Below are 24,934 nucleotides of genomic sequence, written 5' to 3' on the forward strand. Positions count from 1 at the left end.
TTTAATCAAATTTAAATCCTATTCTTCCAATTAATTAATTTAATTAATTAATTTTTCTATTTCATTCTTCCAATTAATTAATCCCCAATCCTATCCTTCCAATTAATTAATTAACCCCCCAACCCATTTCCTTTTAATTAATTAACCTAGTTAATTAATTCCCTTGTTGTCATCCCATTTGATTAATTACCTTTAATTAATTAAATGTCCCTTTTCCCAAAACCCCCATGGATTAATTAATTTTAATTAATTAATTTGGTTCAAATTCCTATTTGAGCACATGGCTCCTAACCAACCCTATCCTTCCAACCCACTTCCCTAGCCTAGTCATCCCTCCAACTAACCTTATCCAATACCTTCTAACCTCCCATACATGTGTGCACATCCTAAACAATTCCTTATTTTGGGGAAAATATCCTACTTTGGGTGGCCTTTTCCAGAATAGACATGTGTCCTCAGGGACACATGTCGAGGACACATGTCACTCTTCCTATTTTTGGGTGGCTTTGCCCAAAATAGACATGTGTCCTCATGGACACATGTCATTCCTTTTCCATCTAGTTGAGCCACTTGTCCTTTTTTGGAGGACAAGTGTCTCCTCTTCACCTATCCTCCCCTTCCTCATCTTGCCTATTTAATCCCTCCATTTTTAGACCATAGGATCCACCTTTTTTTAATCATACCGTCAAAATGCCGAAATAACCCCTCTTTGATCCACTTTTCATATATCATATCGTTACTCTGCTGAAATTATCACTCAACCCATCCTTTATCATTTTCATCCATCAATCTATTATCATTTGCATCAAAATCATGGAGCAATATTGAACATCTGAAACTACGTCATGGGCACACATCCAATCGCAAAAAAATCAAATTAAAGCGGGAATTATGGTTTGCATTTGTTTATCACTTTGTTCTTCGTTTTAGTTTTACCATTCTAAACTTGAGGTGTATTATGTATTGTGTTTGCTTGATTAATTAGCTTGATTTTTAGTCCTTATTATTCACACACACATTTTTCATCGCACAGATGGTCTGCCACAAATGTCCCTTCACTCATCTTCAAGGAGTACAACTTCTTCCTTAGGAACAACTTGTTTACCAGAGACTTTCCCAGATAAATGTCACCAAGTTTCTTCCACATGTAAGTTTTTGTCTTCTCCTCATGAACATTCAAGAGAAGAGAACCTGCAAGACATAATCTAATAAGCCCTTTGGCTTTCCTATTTGCAAGATCCCAATCTTCTTATTTCATGTTTGATGGTTTAGTTCCAAATAGTGCAACCCAAAGGTCTCTATCTACCAACAGGTCTTCCATCTTGAGTTTACATAACTCATAATTGACACCATTGGATTTTTGAATGTCTACTCTCCTTGATGTGCTTGCCATCTCAACTTATAATTACAATCACCAGTTCTCTGCAAAACTCCCACTGCAGAATTAACATAAAAAACTCGTCCTGCCCATAAGGATAACACAATTGGCCACTCTAATACCACTTGTAAAGAAATAAGAGTGCAGAAACGCCTTCCAAAATATTGAATTCAAAGGGGAGAGAAGCAGTGATTACTTTTAATTCCAATTATAATCATTAAGATGAATATAACAGAAAATAGAGTTAACAACAAGATTCACGAGCACAGAGAAAAATACCATAATTCCCATGGGAAAACCCTTACGAGTGAAAAACTGACACACCAAAGCACTAATCACTTTATTTACAGTAAAAAGTATTTACATACAAGATACAAATTCAAATGCTCTGTTCAGGTAGCATACACATATCAAATCAATTTTGATCTACATAGATTACAGTCACAACTAGTCTACAATTCAACATCCAATGAAACCATCAACCAATAGACTACCTTCATCTATCTCTGCAACCGTTTCTTTAGACATTTTTATCTTTGTCAAGAAAATAATTCGTTTCAGTTTCCATAGCTCCAATTGTCAAACTTATTTAGATTGTTGATAACACGATGTGTTTTCTACATCGCATCCTCTGAGTCATTCCATCTTGGACCAATCATTGACAGATGGTTCAACAAGTCATTTCGCATTTGGCCATGGTCCCCACCTCTATCTCTCTAAACTTATCGATAAAAGTCACTTTGATACCTCACGAGGTGGCAGGGAGAGCAAGTATTCTTTCTTCCCTATTAGCTCGTATGACTTCTTGGGAACCCTCAGATACCTTGTGGGGTGGTGGGGAAGTCTAATACCCCACTAGCTAGCGACACTCTTCCCATGTGCTTCTCAAAGCCACAGGGTGGTGAGGAAGACAAAGTCTCCAATCCCTCGCTATCCCGCGAAATTTTGCACATTGCCTCTATTAAGCCGTGAGATTACAAGAAAGACTATGTCCCCTTTCCTCGCTATCTCGTGCCACTTTGCACATTGCCTTCGTCAAGCTGCGGGGTGATAGGAAAGATTGAGTCCCCTTTCCTCACTATCTCGCGATGCTTTGCACGTTGCCTTCTCCAGGCGAGTGTATAATGCGAAAGTTATCAACTGCTTATCAATAACATGAAAGGCTATCACACTAAACTGCTGATTGCAAAATCCAAAAGCTATCTAATAAAGATTTCAACCAATAGATTGAGACACCTATTCTCAACAAATTTTGGTCCCAATGACGATCACATCAAGTGGGTGAGAATTCAGGTCCCGTGTTGGCTTGCTATAGAAACTCAAGTAGCTAAGTATAAAAGGAGGTCTACCCCTCTCATTTGAAACCTAAGAAGGAAGTTGGATCTCTCTCTCAATTACACACTAGCGAATTCAATTCAAGTGAGCAAGCAATCAAACATTCATCAATCATTGAAGGAGAAGTTAAGTCAAGATCAAGCATTCAAGATGGTATCCATGATCAAACTTCCATGAAGACATTCTAAATGACATCCTAAAACCCTTGTGTGAGGATTCAAGCAAGCTTCATCAAGGTATCAAATTCAATTGCAAGCATTCAATTTCAGATTTAACCTTTCCCTCAAAAGGAAAGCATCTTGTCGCAATTCAATTATATTTCCTTTACAATTTTATCATTACAATTTCAAGGTTAATTCCAAAACTGGGGTTAGACCCAAGCCAAAACCCCATCCAAAACCCTTTTTCTCTCTTTATGCGTGCAGGAAATTAATTCAAGAGCTACGATCGAAGATTTCAACAGAATTGAAAATGATGAATAGTTTTAGATTTTGAAGGAGCGAAAAGCGAAGGACCAAAGCAACCTAGCACCCTAGTCCCGAGAATTTTACTTGATATTTTGATAGTGGATCCAATGCATCTTCTTGATGCATAAAAGATCCCACTTGCCTATCTAGGAGCTATAGGACCAAGGCGACCTACCACCCTAGTCCTGATAATTCAACCCAAATTTTTAGCAATAAGTTCAAATCCTACTCTTCTTCTTAAATCCTTTTTTGTGGCTCTATTTGACATCTGTAATATTCTATTATTTCAATTTTACATCAATTGTCCATTTCTTTACCTTAAACTTCACAATTTAAATCAAATTTTGACTGAAAAGGGGAGGCAACAAATAGGTAAATTTAATTAGTATTTTGACCCTTTTCCTAATCGAATTATAGCTAGATCTATTGAATTTAACCCCCTCTTTTAAAGTTTTGGTTAATTAGGTAAGACTACCGGTTTTATTATCTTAATTGGTTTAATTATCTTCTATCATGGAATCTATTATTTCCAATTTCTACCAACAATCTAGGGAAGCCGAAATCAATTCAATATTTGTTTGGGAGATGCCTAGGTTAGCTAAAACATCTGCTACATGATTGGCCTCATGAAAAATATGTATAATCTTAATAACACCCAAATAATTTAAACTCTTTTTGGTCCTTTCCACCCATGGCTTTAGCTTCCTTTTTTGAATCTAATTTTTGCATATTAGATTGATGTAGATCTGATAATTCCCTTCAATATAGACATTTTTTATCCGATTCTCTTCGCATAACTATAATCAATGAGTTAAAGCTTCTAGTTCAGCCACATTATTGGTTGCCCTACCTAATTTTCTTGCTAGAGACCAGACACAATTTCCTGCATCATCTCACCAAGGTTATCTTTAGAAGCCCCATTAAAATTTAACTTGTATCATCTCACCAAGGTTATCTTTTGAGATAACCTACAATGCTAGACATTGCCTGATTAGTGAACTTGAAACAAAAAATTACATAGATTTGGATAACAAAAAGAACAAAATTATTCATCTAAGTTCTACTAGCTAGAGCTAACCATTTATTCTTCCAAGCACTTGTTTTGTTTTAACAGTTATTCATAATGTTCTACTAGTGTTTCATTTTGCATAGTCCAATGAAAAGCGGGCTCCCAAATATTTTGAAGGGAATTGTGATATAGTGAAGTCGAGGACCTTCGCTATTTTTCTTTGGATCACTTTCTTGATATTGGTAAAGAATATAATTGATTTTGAATTGTTCAGTATTTGCCCTAACAAAGTTGAGTAAGAATCCAAAGCCTCTTTTATTACTTTAGCTTCTTTAACATTAGCTTCACCAAAAAACATCGTGTCATCCGCGAATTGGGTGTGGGTGATAGGATCAAGTCCCTCTATGATATTAATGCCTTTCCATAATCTTGTAATTCTCATATTTTAAAAATGTCGATCCATTGCTTCAACTATGATAGCAAACAAGAAAGGTTGAATGGGGTCCCCTGCCTCAATCCATTAGTCGCATAAAAATTCTATATAGATTACCATTCACCAAAACTAAGAACTAAGGAGAAGACACACAAGCCTTGATCATTGCTAGCCAATCCTTTCTGAAACCAAATCTTCTCATTACCATTAGGAGGAAAGTCCAATTAACTTTATCATAGGCTTTACTCACATCCAATTTTAGTAACATTTCTCTTATTTTATCCACAACCATAGAGTAAAGAGTTTCAGAGGTGACAATTATGCTATCAATAATTTCTCTCCCCAGAGTAAACCCATTATGTTCCTCATACATAATCTTATTCAATATTTTTTTAAATCAATTTTCAAGAGCTTTTATTATTATTTTATAAATCGTGCTACAGATAGAGATGTGTCTATAATCTACCATATCGGAGCACACCGATTATTTAGGAATAAGTGTAGTCATTGTGTTATTGATTTTCTTCACAAATCTCTTCTTATTCCTAAATTCTTCCACCAATATCAACACATTAGAGCCCATAAAGCCCCAATAGTTCTGAAAAAACTATATTAGAAATCCATTCAAGCCCAGGGTCTTCTTTGGGTGTAACTCAAAAATGGCCTTACTTTGTTGACATTTTATTATCCAAGTCATCGAGACTACAAGATATCGAGGACAGGAAGGCATTCATTTACACATCATCTACTTTATGGTTGTTTGCCAAAATAGAGCTAAAATAATTTACCGCCTCTTCCTCAATTGTTTTTCCATCGTGTGACACTATCCCATTACTTAATTGTATCTCATGAATCCGATTTTTCTCTTTGTGAGCTTTCATGGAGGCATAAAAATACATTGTATTGGAGTTGCCTGCTCGAATCCAATTTTCTCTAGATTTTTTCCTCCAATAAAGTTCTTCACTTGTCAATAATTATTGATGTTTTTCTTTCAATTCCTTTTCTTTTTGGTAATCTGCTTGAAACATTCCATATTGAATAACCTTCTGATTTAACTTAGCCAAATCATTCTCCATTGTTTCCCTTTTGGTGAAGATGTTTTTAAAACACACTCTATTCTAGATCTTCAATTTATTCTTGATGAAATTTAATTTTTTCATGAAACAAAAAACTACTGTGCCTAAGAACCTATCACTTTCTTGCCACCACTTTTCAATATTTCCCAACAAGGACTTATCTTTCCACCACATGCATTCAAATTTGAAATAACCACCTGGTGATTTTTCACTTAATTTTAAATTTAATGCAACAAGGTAATGATTTGAAATGAAAATAGGAAGGATACTCATGTCATATTTGTAAAGGTCCCCCAACCATCTTGGACCAATTAAAAATCTGTCCAACCTCTCTGAAATATTTGTAAATCCCCGCCTTCTATTGGTGCATGTATATTTACCATTTTTTGGAACGTAGTCAACAACATTAGCTTCCTCAATGAAATTTTGGAAATCAATCATTATTTTATTAGCTTTGTTAATTCTACCACTCTTCTCAGTGTTATCCAAAATAGCATTAAAATCATCTCCAAGGATATAATTGTCCTTATTCAAGCTTTTAATTTGATCAATCACTGATCTCCAAGTTTGGAGCTTCTCTTCCATTTTTATGAGACTATAAATATTGAATAGATAGAAATCAAAATCAACTGAATGACATCTTACATGGCATAAAATCTAGTTGTTATTAGATTCAATCAATTTGGCTTCCATCGTTGATGCCTACAATATACCAAGTACACTAGCTCTACCGCATGGGTCATGAAAGATGTCGTCCCATTTCTTGCAATACCTTAATAATTTGATTCCCTCCTCCTTGCATATCTTAGTTTCTTGTAGGATTAATATGTCAGCTGATAAACAATCCAGATAGTGCTTAACTAAGCACTGCTTGTCAGGGGCCTTTCAACCCCTAATATTCCATGTAACGATCTTCATTTCCCTCTAAGGAAGGGCTTAACTCCCTTGGATCTATTTAAGAAGTTCCAGATGTTTGGAAGACCTTTTTCTGCTGCTTCATCTTCTTTCATTTGTTTGCTAGTTTTCCTTCCTTTACTTTTCCTCAAATATGCTAGCATCTTTGCAGCCTATTGGCTAATACACCTTGTATCCAAAATGCCCAACTCATCTCCAAAATTATCTTCATCTATTTCTCACTCTTTGTCAATTTTCTTGATCCCTTTATGGGCCTTTTCTTCCACATTGATAAGTTCAATTTGAGAAAAAATAGACACCCCAAACCCATAGCCCAAATTTGTTGGATCTGTGGAATTTGATTTTGGATCATTAACAAGGTTACTTGGATCCAATCCAGTATTAGACATTTTTTGCACCCACATCTCCAATTTTTAGTAATATATCCAAAAATCTTAAATTTACTAAATAAGTTTCTAAACCCAGTCTTATTAAAAATATTTACAATTTTTTTTTGACTAAGTTTCTAAATTCATATAAGAAAATACATACTATTTTGAAAAATTCATATGAAAATATTATAAAATTAGAAATAATTATATCTACCATTTCAAAACATTATAAATAAATTTATATTTTTATAATAAACATTCTAAAATGATATATCAATATTAAAAATTATAATACTATATAATATATATTGCCTACTATAATTCTTTACAGTTTGTTAATAATTTGAAGTGTCACATATACAATTTTAATAAAAAATACCATGCCAATGTGTATGGCCTAATAACTTTGTTAGCTATCATATACGATCTAAAAGTGAAAAAATGACCATATTGACCGTCAAATTCCAGGCTTGGACTCACAATGGATGAAAAGACCTCTGTAAATAAAAACAAAAAGCAAAACTAAAACAAAATATAATTGATTTTTGTTATTGATTTTATAAAAGTAATGTTTTTATTTTAAAACCAAAAAAAAAACTTCTCTTGCATTTTATGAAGACAATATTTATAAAAACAAAGAGTGAAACCAAAACAAAACAAATTCTATTTTTCTTATTAATTTTATAAAAACAATATTTTTTATTTTATAAATAGAAAAAAATTAATTCTATTACATTTTTATGAAGAATTTCTTTTTTTTTTGTTTAAAAAACAAAAATAGAAATCCTATATCGTGAAACAAAAACTCATTGTGAAAAGCAATGCTGTTTTTTGTTTTAAAAACAAAAAATTGCAAAAACCATTTAAATAAAAATACTATCAAAGATGCAACAAGTAAATTCTATTTAAACTGAGTAGGGAAAGAAACCATGACAATACCATCTATTCCCAATCTCAGAAGAGTTTGACTAGTGGAAGGAGGCATTAGCAATATGAAGAAATGCATTAGTTGTATTAAGAATATAATCTTAGAAAATTGAATATTGAGTCTTTTTGTTATTTATCTTTTTCCAACCATAGTGGATTGCCATCTATGCACTTGTGGTGGTTGGAAAATTGTGTTTTTCTTCCTTGCATTATAATTCTATTTCTTCAGTGGTAATGCAGCTCCAATGATTGCCATAATCTAGGTTAGATATGTGTTACGTCAGAATGTAATTTAGGTAAGATAGGAAAGTTCTATTATTGTGATCATCATTTAGGTGATTGTGAATTGGTAGACGAGCTTGATGGAACATTCTATTTGTTCTTAATTCTTAGAGTTTTTTTTCTTTTTCAAAGAACGATTTTCTTATGCTTATTTATGTCTACCCTTGAATTAAAGTTCAACAAATGTTGTAATACCACATAAATAAATTAACGGGGATGGTTAAAAATATCAATACTAACACTCAGGTAGAGGCAAAAGAACCTTGTAGGATTTTGTCTGGTGAATAATTCAAAAGCCCATTATCAGAGCTTTGCTTTCTCTAAAATAAAACTCTAATAACAAAATTCTTCTCCAAATTTTGGGGTTGATGAAAATTCAAATGACATAGTTATAAAATGTTGCCTTTAATACCACACTATACCTAAAAAATGAAGACGAGGAGAATAATTTTTAAATTTGATATAGTAAAAAGTAATGTGTGTCCTTCTCTCCAATATAATGTTTTGTTGATTATTAGGTCGATACATTTAGAATAGGTCAACAATACACATATGAAATCATTAGGCATTTTATCAATAGGTTGTATCCACTTTCAACCTGCATGTTTGTTAGGGTTCCCAGGACTCTGAGTTGATCAAATATATAAATCCAATTTTGATAGCACTTTCGGGTGCAGTGCCAAGGTCAAAAAACTTAGTGAATAGCTATTGGACCAATCAACTAGACTTAGGATCACAAACCTCAAAAGTCACCATGGTATGGAGGCAATGAATTACACTGATCTAATCAGAATAATATGGAGATTTAAAAACAATAAAAAATACCAGAAACAACCCCAAATACTTTCTCTTTTAATTATCTATCTACAAAAATGAAGCTCTCATTTTAGATGTTTCTTCTCCCAATTTTGAACATCCATCAAAATTCCATGGATTCCTTGGTCACTTTCTTCAATAAATCTAAATAACATCCACCTAAAATTTATACTATACTTCTTAAGATAAACAAACCCTCTTAATGGAGGAATTGTCATGAACATAGACATTTAGCCAATATGTGAATATGATGAGCAGATTATCCTAAGCCTAATTGAAAAAAACCATAATCCATAACTCTCTCAAATCAATATCCTAAGATGTTTGGACTTGCACTTGATATTCAGGACTAGAATCATAAGTTATCAAAGTGCATATAAAAGGAAATATAAGTTATGAGTTCTCATTTGATGCATCACACTCTAAACAACCTATTGAACTTCTCATTGATTAAAACACAAGTAAATAAAAGAAATCCTTGTTGTAATTGAGTAGACACCAGAAGGCTCCACCTTTCTATATTATTAAGGTAAGTTATCCAAACCTCTTCCTTGTTTGATAAAATTCCCTGGCACAAAATCTTCAATGAATACTATGAGTAAAACAATGTCGCATGCCCTATTATATTGGTTGATATGTTATGATATCCTATAATTTCTTTACCTTTAATATACCATCATATGCTTTCACAACATTGTCTATGAAAGATATTTTCATTATAAAAAATGACTTGAACTTAAACAAAATCGATTTTATTTAATTATTTCCATTTCAAGTATGATTTTCTTAAAATGATTTAAATTACTTTTTAACATTCATATTGTCTAAATGCACCTCATGAAACCTTGCTTAATTTTTTTTGTGTTATAATAAAGTGGAAGTCTACATATATGCTAATTATTTTTGGAAATATTGTATCCCAAATGAAATATCTATATTCTTAAATTTGGATATTTTCTTGTTTTAAATATTTAATTTTTTGCCTCAAAATCATAATAATAGAACTCTTTCTTATGTCGAAGGCATACCCTATGTGAAGTTTTCAACTTACTTATTGAAATCGATGGTACAAAATTGGCTAGAAGGATGCAAGACGACTGAATTGACCTCAATCGTATATTTATATTAATATTAATTTAAAAAAATTGATAAAAAACTAAAAAAACTTATTTTAATTTGATTAATTAGAAAAATAATTAATTTAAAAAAATGATAAAAATTTAAAATATATTTTAATATAAGTAATTAGAAAAAGAATGTGCACAAAATAAAAATCTACTATTTTATGCATTTAATAATAATATCTTTTAATGACATCTTCTTTTATTTGAATATTTCATATTTTTTAAGTTTCAAAAGTGGAAAAGACGAAATTATTAAAAAAGAAAGAATTAGCTATTTTTTCTACTTTTTAAAATGATTAAATTTTCATTGAGTGAAAATCTTATTTTAATTATTTATATTTTTTAATGAAATTACAAATAATAATTTTGAATTATTAGAATTCATTTAATTTATAATTATTCGTCTTATTAATTTTTTAATTATTGTAGAATACTTATTTTTTGAATTAGAAATCTATATTTTACTTATATCTTCCTTTGATATGTATATATTTTAATTTAATCTTCTTTTATTAGGATATTCTATCTTATTTTTTATTAAATTATTCTAATCATCATCTTCTTCTTTTAAGGTTTAATTTACTTTAAGTTAAAATTTAATTTTAATTATTTTTATCTTATGAAGTTACAAATAATAATTTAAAAAATAATAGAATTAATTTAATTTATACATTTGTCTTATTAAACTTTAATTTAATTTAATCTTCTTTTATTAGGATATTCTATCTTATTTTTTATTAAATTATTCTAATCATCATCTTCTTCTTTTAAGGTTTAATTTACTTTAAGTTAAAATTTAATTTTAATTATTTTTATCTTATGAAGTTACAAATAATAATTTAAAAAATAATAGAATTAATTTAATTTATACATTTGTCTTATTAAACTTTAATTTATTGTAAATTAATTATCTTTAAATTTTTATTTTTATATCTCTCTCTACTTATTTTCTCTCTCTAATTCATAAACACACACTCCTTGTTTCTCCCCCCCCCCCCCCGTCTCTCTGTCTCTGTCTCTCTCTTCTCTTCTTGTATATATCTATCTCTCGCCCCTCTTCCAATATATGTCTACCTCTTCCTCTATTTCCCATATTTCTCTTCCTCTCCCTTCATAGCTATTTTTTAATCTATGGTTCTCTCTCTCTATATCTATATATCAATCTTTGTATGTCTCTCCATCTATCCCTCTCTCTATATCTCCTTATATCTCTATATCTCTATCACTCTATATCACCATCTATATGTCTCTTTATCTCTCCATATTCCTCTATAGACCTCTTTTATCTCCATATCTTTATATCTTTATCTCTCACTCTACATATCTTTATCTCTCTCTATATTTTATCATCTTCCTCTCTCACTCTATCTTCCTTTCTACCTCTATCTCTCTCCCCCCCTCTATCTATATACACATCTCCCTCTATATATCCATTTCTCTCTCCCTCTTTCTCTCTTTCCCTATCCCTCCTTTTAAACCTCTATATTCATATCTATTTTTCTCTTTATATCCTTCTTTCCATATTTCTTCTTTTCATCTCTCTCTCTCTCTCTCTCTCTCTCTCTCTCTCTCTCTCTCTCTCTCTCTCTCTCTCTCTCTCTCTCTCTCTCTCTCTCTCTCTCTCTCTCTCTCTACTTATTTTTTGAGCTTCAACATCTATCTAATCCTATCTCTTCTCTCTCTTTTTCCCTCCACATCTCTCTCCTTTTCTCCATCTTTCTCTCCTCCCTCTCTATATTCATATTCATCTCGTCTCCATCTCTATCTCTATCTCTATATTTATCTCTTTACCTCTCTCTCTTTCTATCTTTTCACCCCTCTACCTCTCTCTCCCTTTCACTTGATTGCAAAAATAACATGAGCCTGTTGGTTATAGAACTTGATTATCTTCCTAATTGAAAAGTTTTGTTTCAGTTATAATTGGAACCTTGTAAGAGGATGCAAAAGGGGTTTTGAAACTACCACTTCTCCATTGAGACCTTTGTTGCATAAGCAACAATATTTTCTAAATTTGGCCTACCAATTGATCTCATGTACTACACAAATTTATGCAAAAAATGGACTAAATTTTGCCCTAATTGACCTTCCACACCTCTTCGGCATACCCATTGCACACTAAGGTGCAATTGCTAGCTATTATTTATGAATATTATATATTTTAAAATTTTCTCTATGTTGAATTTTTTTTTGTAAATATTGTTTGACAAATGAAATTAATCTATTCTCAGACTAGAATATTATATCATTTTGATTATTAAAAATTTCACTTCAAATTTATTACAATAAAACTCTTTATTATTATTTATGATTATTATATACTTTGAAATTTGATATCTCTTATTTTACATAGACTTTTTAAAATATAGGCATACTACTTATTATATTATGACATTTTAATGAAAATTAAATTATTATTAAGATATTATTATATTTTTATATTTCTATTAAACTCTTGACTAAAGCAAAAAGTATATTAAAATTACATTATTATTATATTATCATATCATTATATTATTATTATAATATTAGATCAAAATAATTACAAATCTAAGTAATTGAATTAAATGAAAAAAATAAATATTTTTTCTTCATGTGTTACAAACCTACCAAATTATGTGATGGTACATTTTTACATCCATTGTGTGAGTGTAATATGCCTTCAACATAATTACAATATAAAAATGGAATACATGGGTTGTTCTAATGGAGGGTCAACTTTGATGATAGTCCTCCATGTGGAGTGAGCCCAATGCCATAACTGTAGTTTCAAACACCAAGTCATGTTTTCATGTCATCGTGCCCACTCTAGTTACGCTCATAAGCGTTCTACAATGGCAACAATGTGTATAAGAGGTAGTCGTAAGAAAAACAAAAAACCAACAATAAACAAAGCATACAATATGGACATGTTTTTATTTAGAATATTTAATTTCATAATAGATTTGATTTATTTTTGTATTTTCACCATTCAAAACAAAAAAACATAGACATGTTTCCATTTAAAAGATTTACGTATATTATATTAGATTAGATTTGATTTCAATGACTATAACTTTCTATTTTTGTTACATTTTATTGATTTTCATGACTCAACTTTCTATTTTTTTTGAAATAAAAATATATATGAACATATTCTATATAAATTAATTTTAAATATCTATATAAAGTAAATACAATAAATAAAATAACTCAACTGTATTTAAGGTATCCGAGTTGCCTTGAGGAACATCTAGGCGCGCCGTCCTATAACCATTTTAAACGGAACAAAGAAAAATTTAAATGATGAGTGGCTTTCTCTACAAGCTTTGGAAAAAGATTCTCCGAGTTGTATTGAGCAAACAAATTTTAAAGCGATAATCTCCTCATATCTATGTGTTGTTGTTTTACAGAATTGGCTGAGAAGGTTGCAAATTCAGACCAACTTTTGCATATAAAATCAATGGGCAGTGAAGGGGAGTCTTCTGGAATGAAGCCGAATTTACCATGGGCAAGGCTCGGTGAGTTAACCGATTTTTATTTTATTTATTTTGTTTGGTTTCTGGGGTTTTGTTTTTACAATGAAAATATTGACTTATTTTTGGGTGTTGTGAATTTAGAACAAATTTAGGTTTGTTGGTTGGTTGTTTTTCCTTTATATTATCTGGTTTTTCTCCTTTTCAGTTGAGTCAGCTACTGTTTTTAGGTTTGTTTCAGTTCTTCTTGCCAGAGATTTGCAATTCTGGCAATTTTGTCTTTTACGTTTGTTGAAAAATGCTTTATATCGTTTTGGTTCATTTCTGTCAGCTAACTTTACTCCTTTTAGAAGAATCAATTCAGTTTTTCTATTAGTTGCTGTTTAGGTCTCGATAAATATACCTTGGGCATCACAATTAGTCAATGCTTGCTCATTTCTTCCTTCTTTTTCTCTTTAAATTGGGAATATTCACATCTATTATGTACTTGAAAATGCACTAACAAGATTAGAATATTGTTTAGTTTATAAGCTATCTCTTAGAGGTTGTTTGGCTTTATGTGTTATGTTCTGGCTATAATTATATTATCGATAGCGCAATTAATGAAAGCTTGTTTATTTATTAAAACTAGCCATTATATTTACCAGCCACTTGCGAGGACGATCAGTGTCGTTTCTATTCCATCAAGCTAACCTTGAAACGTAAGCAACATCCTCATTAGGATGTCCAGCATCATTGCAGTAACATTGAGATGGGGAGCATATCCATTGTGATTTGAGCTGAGTTCATGTCCATTGGTAATTATTCCTTCATTGTTTACATAGTATGTCTTGGGCTAGGTTATGGGCTGTCTTTAACATTGCATGAGGCAAGCTTAGACCATATCCTTAAGAATTGCCGACATGTATCAATGCTTGAATATGGTCTAGAATTATTACACCGGAACCTTGTCAAACACTTTCTGGAGTCGTGGGCTGCCTTACTGCAGTGGGGGAATTTGAACCTGGGTCATGCTTTTATGAATGTTTCCCTTGACTATTACATCACATCCCCTTTGACTTCATTTTGGGTCAGCTAATATTGCTCGCTTTGGTCAATTATTTTTTTTTATAAGATAAAAGAGGGAATCAAGCCTCCCCACCCCTGGGGATACAGACATATATATATACATTAAATAATAAACCAAAAGGCCAACTCCTCAAGCTTAGGAGAAACCAATATCCAAAGTCAAATAACAAAGACAGCAATAAACTACTGCCCCTCCCACTCAAAATTGAGATGGGAGGAGTCCTATATGTATCACTTATCCTCACCCAAGCCAAGCTCAAAATCTTTGGCATCCACGACTACACACAATCAAAGGGAATTGATTTTCTCTTCTTGGATGTTGATTTCAATTTTCCTTCACTCGAGCATTCTGTAGGTGTTATCTCTGTTCCAACCGTTGGGTGAAGGCAAATTCTAAAGATTACGTATACTGACGAATAGCTACTGAATTGCTAGCACTGAATAACATAGTTTGAATTCCAATCATATGTGCAACTGCAACCTTCATCAAATTGAGTTTGTAGGTAGATTGTCTAGGTCCTAGGATTCTTCATGGCACCCAAAATTGCATCTACGTTAGATTTGTCCCCCAACCTGCTGCGCAGCTGAGCTCAAAAGATGTTGACCATGGCCCAATTTGGTAAATTCTCTGCTTGAAGACCCTCAATCAGAGATCTCTTCCAGAAGTCTAAAGCCTGATCTGCTGACATCCAAATACATTATCAATTACAAAATCCTCACCTATCAAAATTGTCAGCTTTAAATTTTCTCCAACCCAACAAAAGAGTTGTGAACTTTGTCCAAAGAGTAGTGTTTCAGCATTTTATTTATTTCATTTTTTCGGTTATGCATTAAGAGTTCTGCTCAGCCTTTGAGATTTGTGTTATGGTGATAGGATTCAGGAAGAGATCTCTTATTTTTTTTTGGTTTCATGATCAGCTACCTGTTAAAATCCAGGCTCTGAATATAGGTGTTAAGAGTATGCCACAGATTAACCATCTTCAACAAACACTGTTTCCAAAGGAATTTTCATTTCAGAGGGAACAAAAAATTCCAAAACCAAAAAGTCTTCAAATCTGTTCATGTAAAGTCATTTATAAAGACATTTAAAAGGGCTAACTTCAAAGTCCAGAATTGCCAAACAAAACCAAGGTGCATGCTAGATTTCTCACAACTGCTGGACAAACTATTTTTCTGTTACACTTTCCACTCACTCAGCCAGTGGAGAGAGTGATCTTTCCATCAAATACAAATTATAGCCCTGCACTTGCACAAAGAGGCAATGAATCAGGACCATCTTCTCAGTGAAGCATCTATAACACTAGGCGGGTGATCTGTAAATAGGATCTTGATACATGATTGGAAGGTCGGCTGTCATCACTTTCAGTCAAGAAAATGCCAAAAGACTTTGAAGACCCAGAAAACTTTTGTTAGGAATCATTATATTATGTGTTAGTAAATGGTCTTAAATATATAAACCTATGGTTAAGAGTTGGATTGAGATTATTATTAGTTAAATAAAGTTGTGGAGTGAGGTTTTAACAACACCCATGTAGAAAAAGTTTAGTGGGGTAGTTTCCTAAGTTATATGATCACCTTAAAGATTTGATGTGAGTCATTAAACCATGTTTTGTATCAATATTTCTTTACAATTGAATAAAATTATTCTAATACATTTGCTGAAATTTGTTTCTTCATTTGGTATCTGTTGACGTGTATTTTGTACACCATCATACACAGAATAAAATACCTAAAGGCATCTTATCCTCTCTTGAGAAAATAGTCTCTAACTGCTGAAGATTCGCGTAAAGGATCAGTTAGGTAGACTCCAAGGTTCTTTTAGTAGGGTCTCTACGTGTGGACAAGCTTCAGTGGTATGATGTGATTTGCTGGGATCACAAGGGGACTTACATGTGATGATTGAACTTCCGATCTGCTTTGCTGGACACAGGCTCTTACTGACTTAGATTTGAAAAAATGAAAAAAAGGGTAAGGGCGAAGAGAAGATCTAATCCTAATACTAAGAATGTAGGAGCAATGATTTGATTTTTGATGAAACTCTAACTAGGTCTTGTTTTGACATCAATGGAACATCTAGACAAGGCTAGTGCGATCTTCTAAGGGAAGCTTTATGATGTTCAAATCATCACCGCAGGCATAGATACCATCCAAGTTGATGCATATCAATGAAGAAGCGACAAATTGAAATTGAGCTTAGGCTGAATGATTCCAGTTGACTACACAAGGCAAGTTTGCAATCAACAAACTGCTATTAGTATGGATATACGAATTCCATCATCAATCAATCACATTTCCTCCATTCATCTAATCATCTACCATCTAGGATTGAAGACTTAACAAGAAACCATGCAAATTGCAAGAAAACGACATATTTCACCATTACTTCAATGAAAATGGAGTTTGTTTACAATCAATGGCAACAATTTCTTGCCTTGTCTTCCTATTCTACTCTAATTACTATTCTATCAACTATATTCTAACTCTTCCAACTATTTACATGCTATCTCTAACTTATTGCTAATTAGCCTTTACAAATGAAATGCTTGGGCTTATATAGTGCCCACAATACAATTTGATGGCTTAGATCAATTCAAGATCAATGGCCAAGATTCAACAATGAAAACCCTAATTAGGGTTTGTTACAACCATTACATAACATTTAATGCTTGACCAATGATAAAATTGTATTGCTTGGACACATGTCCCTTCTAGAAAAATCGACCAATGGATAGCCGGGGTAGGTACATCGGAGTTTGTGCCACCTTCCATGAGTTAACTACATTGAATTTGGACATGCTGAGGTGGACCTCACTGATTGGAGAAATGATGACTAGGACGCCACCTCATTTGACACTTGGAACTTGGTAGATATTCAACTTGATGTTGTTGAGAAGCTTGCTTTAATTAATTCATCTGGAACTATTTTGCTTCTTCAACGAGCCCTTGTTCTAACTCCTTGCGTCCTTGATGTGCAGGAAGATGATGTACCTCGCTTTGGAACGCTGGATTGAAAGAGGTCGCCCCTGTCCTGGCTTGATCGTCCCGACGAAGACCGTCCTTGATCCGGCTTGATTTTCCTTAATGAGATCTCCATTTGATGCCTACACAACATTTCAAAATTAGCAACATGATTTTGCAATGAATAGCATAGATTAAATTAATTTTAGGAAACTTCATGATAAGCCCTTGAATTATCATTTCCTAAAAAACGATTGAGCTTATTGAAATTCAAAATTTCAAAAATTCAAAATTTAAGGCAATGACGATCAAAATTCAAAACAAGGGATCTCATCGCCATACCTCTCTTGAGAGCTAACTCTGAAATGCAAAATAAAGGAATTCGCCTAGGCAAAAATCAAAATTTGATGGCTTCAACATGATCTCTTCTTCAAAATAGCAATTTCGCCACCTTTGGGATATGCTTGACGTAGTTTGCAATGTCCTTGGCAAGTTCGCTCAATATGAAACTTTAGATTCGCACCACCTTGGATAATCTTGGCGCCACCTTGCTTGAACTAAAATTTGCTCCTTTAACACACAATTCGCACTTTCTTTTGTCTTCCTCAAATCGCATGTAGAAAGGTAAAATGATGATGTGAAAATGACAATTTCACCCTCCATATATAAGCGCTTGCACCTCTCCATGCCCTTAGGCCGACTTGGAGATAAAACAATTTTTTAAAATGATTTTTTAATTAAATAGCAAGGCCGACCTCCATATATGAGCGCTCCAATTCGATTTTTTATTAATTAATTAATGATTAATTAAATGCCTTTCGTTTTAATTTATAAATTTCGATTTTTTAATAAAGGCAAAATAATTAATAAATGATCAACGCCATATTAAATGCTAATTTAAATAGGATTTTCAATTTTATCGAACTTAGCATTTAAGGAAAATTTGAAATGTTTATTTGGCGCCAAAATTATGAAAACGAAAGGGACGTACCTCATCGCCCTGGTCCCTTGGAGAGGGACAGGAGCGATCCATGATTTTGTCATGTTTTCAACGTTCATCTCCTTCCTTTCCACGTTCAATATCGATCATTTTGATGGGTCCTTCGAATTTGATTGCCTTGCATGTGCGCATAAGTGCCTTTGGGTGTTCATCGCCCTGGTCCTTGTCCAAAGGACAGGAGCGATCTCCATGTTTTCACGTAGACCTCGCATTTTTGATCTTCGATCCTTCATTGTAGAGCGAATAACATCTTTGTTCGTTCCTTCTATGCTCGTTCCATTTGTTTGCATGTGGGGTTTGGACATTTAGAGGGATCATCGCCCTTGTCCCTTGGAGAGGGACAGGAGTGATCCATGTCTTTCTCCATAATCTTAGCAACTTTAAACTTCAATCTTCGTTGTGATGTCTTCCAAACGCCGTCCTTCACCTTGCCCATCCTCGCCTTGCCTCAACTTTGAAGGAATATGAGTGTTTTTGATGGGATCGCCTTGGTCCTTGTCCAAAGGACAGGAGCGATGTGAGCTTTTTAGCATGTTTGACGATGTTTGGACGTTCAAGACTCTTGCATGTGATCCTCAAAAGACGTCTTGAACCCCGTATGATCTTGTGGAGCCTTGACTTGGCATGGACTTGAAGCAAAATGAAGAGTCTTAAGTAAATCGCCCTGGTCCCTTGGAGAGGGACAGGAGCGATATGGTCTCTATGTATAATTTGATGATCATTTTACGTTCAAAATCCTTGTGCATCACCTTCAAAAGGCACCATGGACCCTCTAAGACCTTGCAAACCCTTGATCTTACGTAAATCTTGCATGAAATGGCCAATATATCCAACATCGCCCTGGTCCCTTCCTGAGGGACAGGAGCGAACTAGGTCTTAGGGTGCAAATTTCTTCATTGTGATGACCTTTAAGTGCTTGTGCTCGATGAAGATGCCTTAAGATGTTCTTGCCACCCTTCGTCTTGACTTAGATCGATTTCAAACTTAAGTAAAAGGTAATATAACCATTGTATCGCCCTGGTCCCTTGGAGAGGGACAGGAGCGATCCATCTCTTGTGGCCTTCATTTCATTTTGTCAGGTTCCAAATTTATATTCAACGGATTCGTCATGCTCTACTCCATTCATCCATGCCTTGATATCGTCTGCAACTTGGCAAGAAAATTAATTATAACAAAAATCGCTCTGGTCCCTTCCTGAGGGACAGGAGCGAACTGGGCATTTTGGGACCCTTGTGGACGTTTAAAAATCTTCAATTTGTATTCAATGAGTTCATCTCACGCTCTTCCTTGCCTTTGGACGTAAACTTGTCTTGATTTTTGCCTGGATTTTGCTCAATGAAGGACATCGCTCTGGTCCCTGGGAGAGGGACGGGGGCTATAAGGCACTTCGCCCTGGTCCCTTGGAGAGGGACAGGAGCGAACTTTGCATTCTGGACCATTCTCCTTTGTGTTAGCACTTCAAATTATATTCATTTGGTAAAGCATCTTCCTTTGGACCTCTTCAAATCATCAAATCAACGAAATCTCGCAAGGACAAGGCAAAATTTGATTTGTAGCTCCGGTCCTTCACTGAGGGACAGGAGCGATTTTCCTCCTGGAGGCGTTTCGGTGCTCATGAAAATCTTCAATTTATATTCAATGGAAAGATCTCGCCGTTCTCCATCACTTCCAATTTGAAATTCGTCTTGACTCTGCAGGAATAGTGAGATATTTGAAAATGAGCTCCCGTCCTTCACTGAGGGACAGGAGCGATTTTCCTCCTACAGGCCAAAATAACATGATTTTTCACATTTTAACACTTCACAAGGCAAAAACAAATCATTTCCAATGCCCAGGATCAAAAATAAAAAAAAAGTCAAAATTTAGTCAAAATTACTCAATTGGACAAAATTCATGTTTCTTCATCAACACTTAGACAAATTTAGACTCTGCGTTCAAAATTCCAATTGAAAATAGACCATTCTAGCGAATTCATTTCATTCAAAATTTGCATCCTAGAAAAGGAAGCTCAAAAGCTCTCAAAATGACTGGATTCAAACCAAAACCCTAAAAAGCAAAGCGAAAACGAGCAAAAAACATGGGTCCCCATTTGCAATGGGGCGATGTGTGAAAACGTCACAACAGTATCATAGCAAAATTTGAGTGCAGGTGATCTCCTACTAACTCTATATATGAATATAGTTGTTGCTCTTATGCTATTGCCCCTCTCTTCCATAGATGTTAGGGGAATCTTCACCTCTATTGGCCATGCTCACTAGCATTTGACATTTATTCACTTCTTGTGAAACAGAAATCTCATCCTATCCTTGAATTCTTCTGATTAGAGGACGTGCAGGGCTTAGACGAAGAGTGATTTAATCTTTGTGGCCAATTCCTAAATGTTTCTACCATTCACACCATCCATGCCAGATTCAATATAAACACCACAACGCAACTTGTCAGCAAGCAGGATGATTTTGTCAACATCTACTTCAACATATATACTTTTTTGGGAGCTCAATTTTGTTCTTTGAGAGGATAGGCAAGAGGTTTGGAGCATGTTGGTTGACAAATTTGCTACTTAACTTTGATTTCTCACGCCCAAACAAATGGCAATTAAAACCACCAGTTGAGTCAGATGTAATGATATTTTACATCCACTCTTTTCTTATTTTACAAGGCGCAGCTACCTTCAAATAGAAAATAATAATGAAAGCCATGCATGCTTTTAACCAAAAAGCAAGGGAAAGGCAAAGCTTTTAACCAGAAAGCTTTAAAAGGGAAGAATTATTCATCAAATTTAGAGTGTGATAGAATACAAAGATTCCATACAGGGTAACCAAATCACAACAACTTCTAATTTAAAGACTGTTATAATATCCATTCAAAGATGAAATATTTACAACAGATACTCTTAACATAAAATCTTTTTCACTTCTTATAATAATAAGAAATCATCTAAATAGTGATTCATTCCACACGAGAAGAATAAATCATTAGAGAATCGTATCTCAAAGTCTACGATTCTCAAGAACCAATTCAGACAATTTTCATTAATTGTTCCCAAAAAATTCTATATCATGCCTCTTCTCCTCTATTCGAATTTATAGTTAAGTCCTAATAACTATCGTCAGAGGTAACGGTTTCTTGAAGGCAGCTGTTACAAAGACAGTTAGCAAGACTTCATGAAAAATAGCCCTTGCAAAGCCATGCCACTGTCTTCTTCGGTTACGTGGGAGACATGTGTCTTCCTCACTTATATCCTTTATACCATCGAGGCCATCCTTTCACTCTTGGTGGCGTTAGGAAGAGTCAGAGTTTTGAATTCAGAAAACAATTAACTAGGAAAATTCTGTGATACCAGGATTCAACAAACTTTGTAGAAGCTTAGGGAAATATATTGCACAGGGCCATGAGGGAAACATTCAAGATTTTCAAGATGATTTGTCTAAGAAGAACACCTCAATGGGATAAATCAATTACAACTTGTCTGTCTGCTTCTCTGCGACCTCCTTTGCGATGCGAAAAACTCAAAGCTCTTGTCATTGCGTGTTTGGGACAAAAAAGAGATTAGAAAGATGGCAGCCATTTAAAGATTAAGGCATTAAATACATTTAATTTTGGAGGCTAAGGTACTGCAACTTCCCTTGAAAATTGTGTTAACACGCTTCTTATGTCCCTTATCCTCTGCTGGCCGTAAATGAACTGAACTCGATGATGTCGCGAAATGACAGTGCCTCGAGAGTTGAGAATGCTTTGAGTTGGGCTGTTGGCAAAATGACGAACTTTTGAACCAAGTTAACGAAAGGTGCACGGGTTCCGAAATTTCCTGACTGATCGACTACAATTACTCACACACCATGAGGATCGATAACGTTTTAAGGAGAGTCGGATGGTCGGGGATTTACAGATTTTGCAAACCCGGAGGGAAGGTTCAGAGATTTGTTAACTTGCCGTGGTACAAAAGCTTAATGAAGACCCAATTGTGAACAAAGCTTGGCAACATTAAGTAAAGTGTCAAGACAAAGAGCGACTTCTGATTTGGGATTTAAGCCTAAGGTGGGAAAATATTTTTTTTCAAAAATTATGGCAACAGAGCATCATGTAGAATATCTCATTGCAAAATTTGGTAGCTTGGTGGGTAGCAAAGTGAGGTTTTGTTGATGGACAAACCGAGCATGTTGGATGACAACATTATAGTGAATTGTTTATTTAACAATTTTGTTTTATTTAGAAATATACTGTTCAGTTTTTAAAGCGTTAAAAATGTAAGAAATTGCTTTATGATTTCTATATAGTTTAGTCTATATAAGTTGCCCAAATATTTCTCAAGTTTCTTGGAAGATTAGTTCACATCTTTTTATCTTGTGGGCTGATTTTGATGATACTTTACCAATATGTAAAATAATGCATTATAAACCCTTAAATTTCTCTTGTCAACTCTTATAGGTTGGGAGAAACAAGTATTTTTCTATCATAGAGTGCATTGCCAGCGGTGTTTGACACTGGTTTTGATTGGGGGAGGGGGGCAGGGGGAAGCACACTCCCATGGAGAAGACAACTGTTGTTGAGAGGTTTGAAGGGAGAGACTTCCAAATTGCAGTGTGCAAATGTGTAAGCCTAACGAAGATGATGTTCTTTGCAAGGGTTTTCATTCTCACAAAGCCATCCACGTTCTGTTTGTTGACTTGGTGGTCAACACCTCCTTGGGGATTCGTGACATGGCTTAACCGCCTCTTGTGGGTCAGGTTAAATCCGGCATTTGTATCGAGCGTTGAGAGTTTGAGCTTTTGGCGCAACGACAAGTGATTACAATAATTGGTATCAGAGCCTTGGGTCATGGGTTTGAGTCCCCCTTTAGTGGGTGCTGAAGGCTTAGTCAGTGCTGAGGGGGAGATTGTTGACTTGGTGGTTAGCTCCTCCTTGGGGACTCGTGACATGGCTTAACTGCCTCTTGTGGGTCAAGTTAAATCTGGCGTTGATAGTTCGAGCTTTTGGCTCAACAACAAATGATTCCAATACTGTTCTCAGATTTGAAATCACGCATAATGAAAAATGAGCTCCAAATGTCATTTTATGCATCTCCAAAATCCCATGCCACTTTTAGGGTTTGCAAGATTAAATATAATTTTTAAAATCATCGGATGTCTCCCTAAGTTGGTGCTCACTGTCATGTCCCACCTAAAATTAGGGCTTTATGAATACAAATCACACCATTAATACTAAACCTAGAGCAAAACAAGGGCTGACCTGGGCAAAAAAGAAACTAGGGCGGACCAAGAATAAAGACATAAGAAAATAATAATAAATAAATAATAATGATAACATCAATTATTTAATAGAGGGCCGACCTAGGGAATATTAACGAATCTACATTAGGTTTAGTGTAAAATCAAGAGGGCTGACTTACTCTTCAATTTCACATAATCGCCCATGGAAGAGTTATTTATGTTTTTACTTGGCCGACCCTCCCTATTCAAACGCCATCTTAGACAAGGAAATAAATAAATGAAAATATTTATTGTTTTTGAGCCGACCTCCTTGAAAGGATATGACCTTTGGGGGAAGAGTCGTCTATACGTATAAATAAGAGTTTTAGGAAGTCATTTGAGGGAGGCATCCATGGGATATCTATTCAACTAAGAGCATAATAACATCAGAGAATAAATTAAGAAATTTGAGTTTATTTTAAGGAAAGACATCCATGATGGATCAACCAATGAAAAGAAGAAAGCACTTATGTAATGTCCCCTTTTCTGCTCTAGCTTGTTTTGGGGACTGTTGACCAATTCTGAGACCCGTTGGTCATGTTAAGGAATATAAATCATAGATAGAGAATACAACAGTCTGGTAATACGCAGTGAAGACAGATTTTAATATAATTATTGCAGTGAGTATGTGTTAATTCTGATGAGCATATATAATAATCAACGTTCAATGTTATATCGACAGTGTTGCTGGTCTTTGAATTGCCACGGTAATTGGTTCTTTCCCAGCAAGTGTCGATGGACATATATGTAGACCAATGGAGGGTCATGTCCACGTAGGGGCATGACCTCTATGTGGCTTATGCCACGTAGAGTCATGTCCCTACGGGGACATGGCCCTTCGTTCCAATGATCACCGTTTAATAGCGATGATGCTTTGACCTTCTTATTGCCCGATAAGTATCGGGATTATCCCGTTGAATCATGTCAATTATATGGTAATCGCTTCAATCCGAATGAAGCTATTTCTTAACAGGTCAGTTAGAAGCAGAAATTAGGGTTTCCAACTTTTGTGGAGGTTTGCGGGAGCCGTTTGATGATTGACAAGTTGAAATTCTTCAATTCAAATTGTGGATT

General features: G+C 34.3%; 1 protein-coding gene across 2 annotated transcripts in view; it reads left to right on the forward strand.

Annotated features, from left to right (window-relative positions):
• Nucleotides 1–13,355: 13,355 nt before the first annotated feature.
• The window catches only part of LOC131032724 (uncharacterized), a 267,909-nt gene continuing 256,330 nt past the window's right edge, over nucleotides 13,356–24,934 (forward strand). For both annotated transcript variants that reach the window (XM_057963762.2, XM_057963763.2), the window contains exon 1: nucleotides 13,356–13,630. In XM_057963762.2, the coding sequence (XP_057819745.2) occupies nucleotides 13,504–13,630 (127 nt within the window). In that variant the 5' untranslated portion in view covers nucleotides 13,356–13,503. The remainder of the gene's footprint in view (nucleotides 13,631–24,934) is intronic.

Source organism: Cryptomeria japonica, chromosome 5 (assembly GCF_030272615.1).
Source record: "Cryptomeria japonica chromosome 5, Sugi_1.0, whole genome shotgun sequence".
NCBI lineage: Eukaryota > Viridiplantae > Streptophyta > Pinopsida > Cupressales > Cupressaceae > Cryptomeria > Cryptomeria japonica.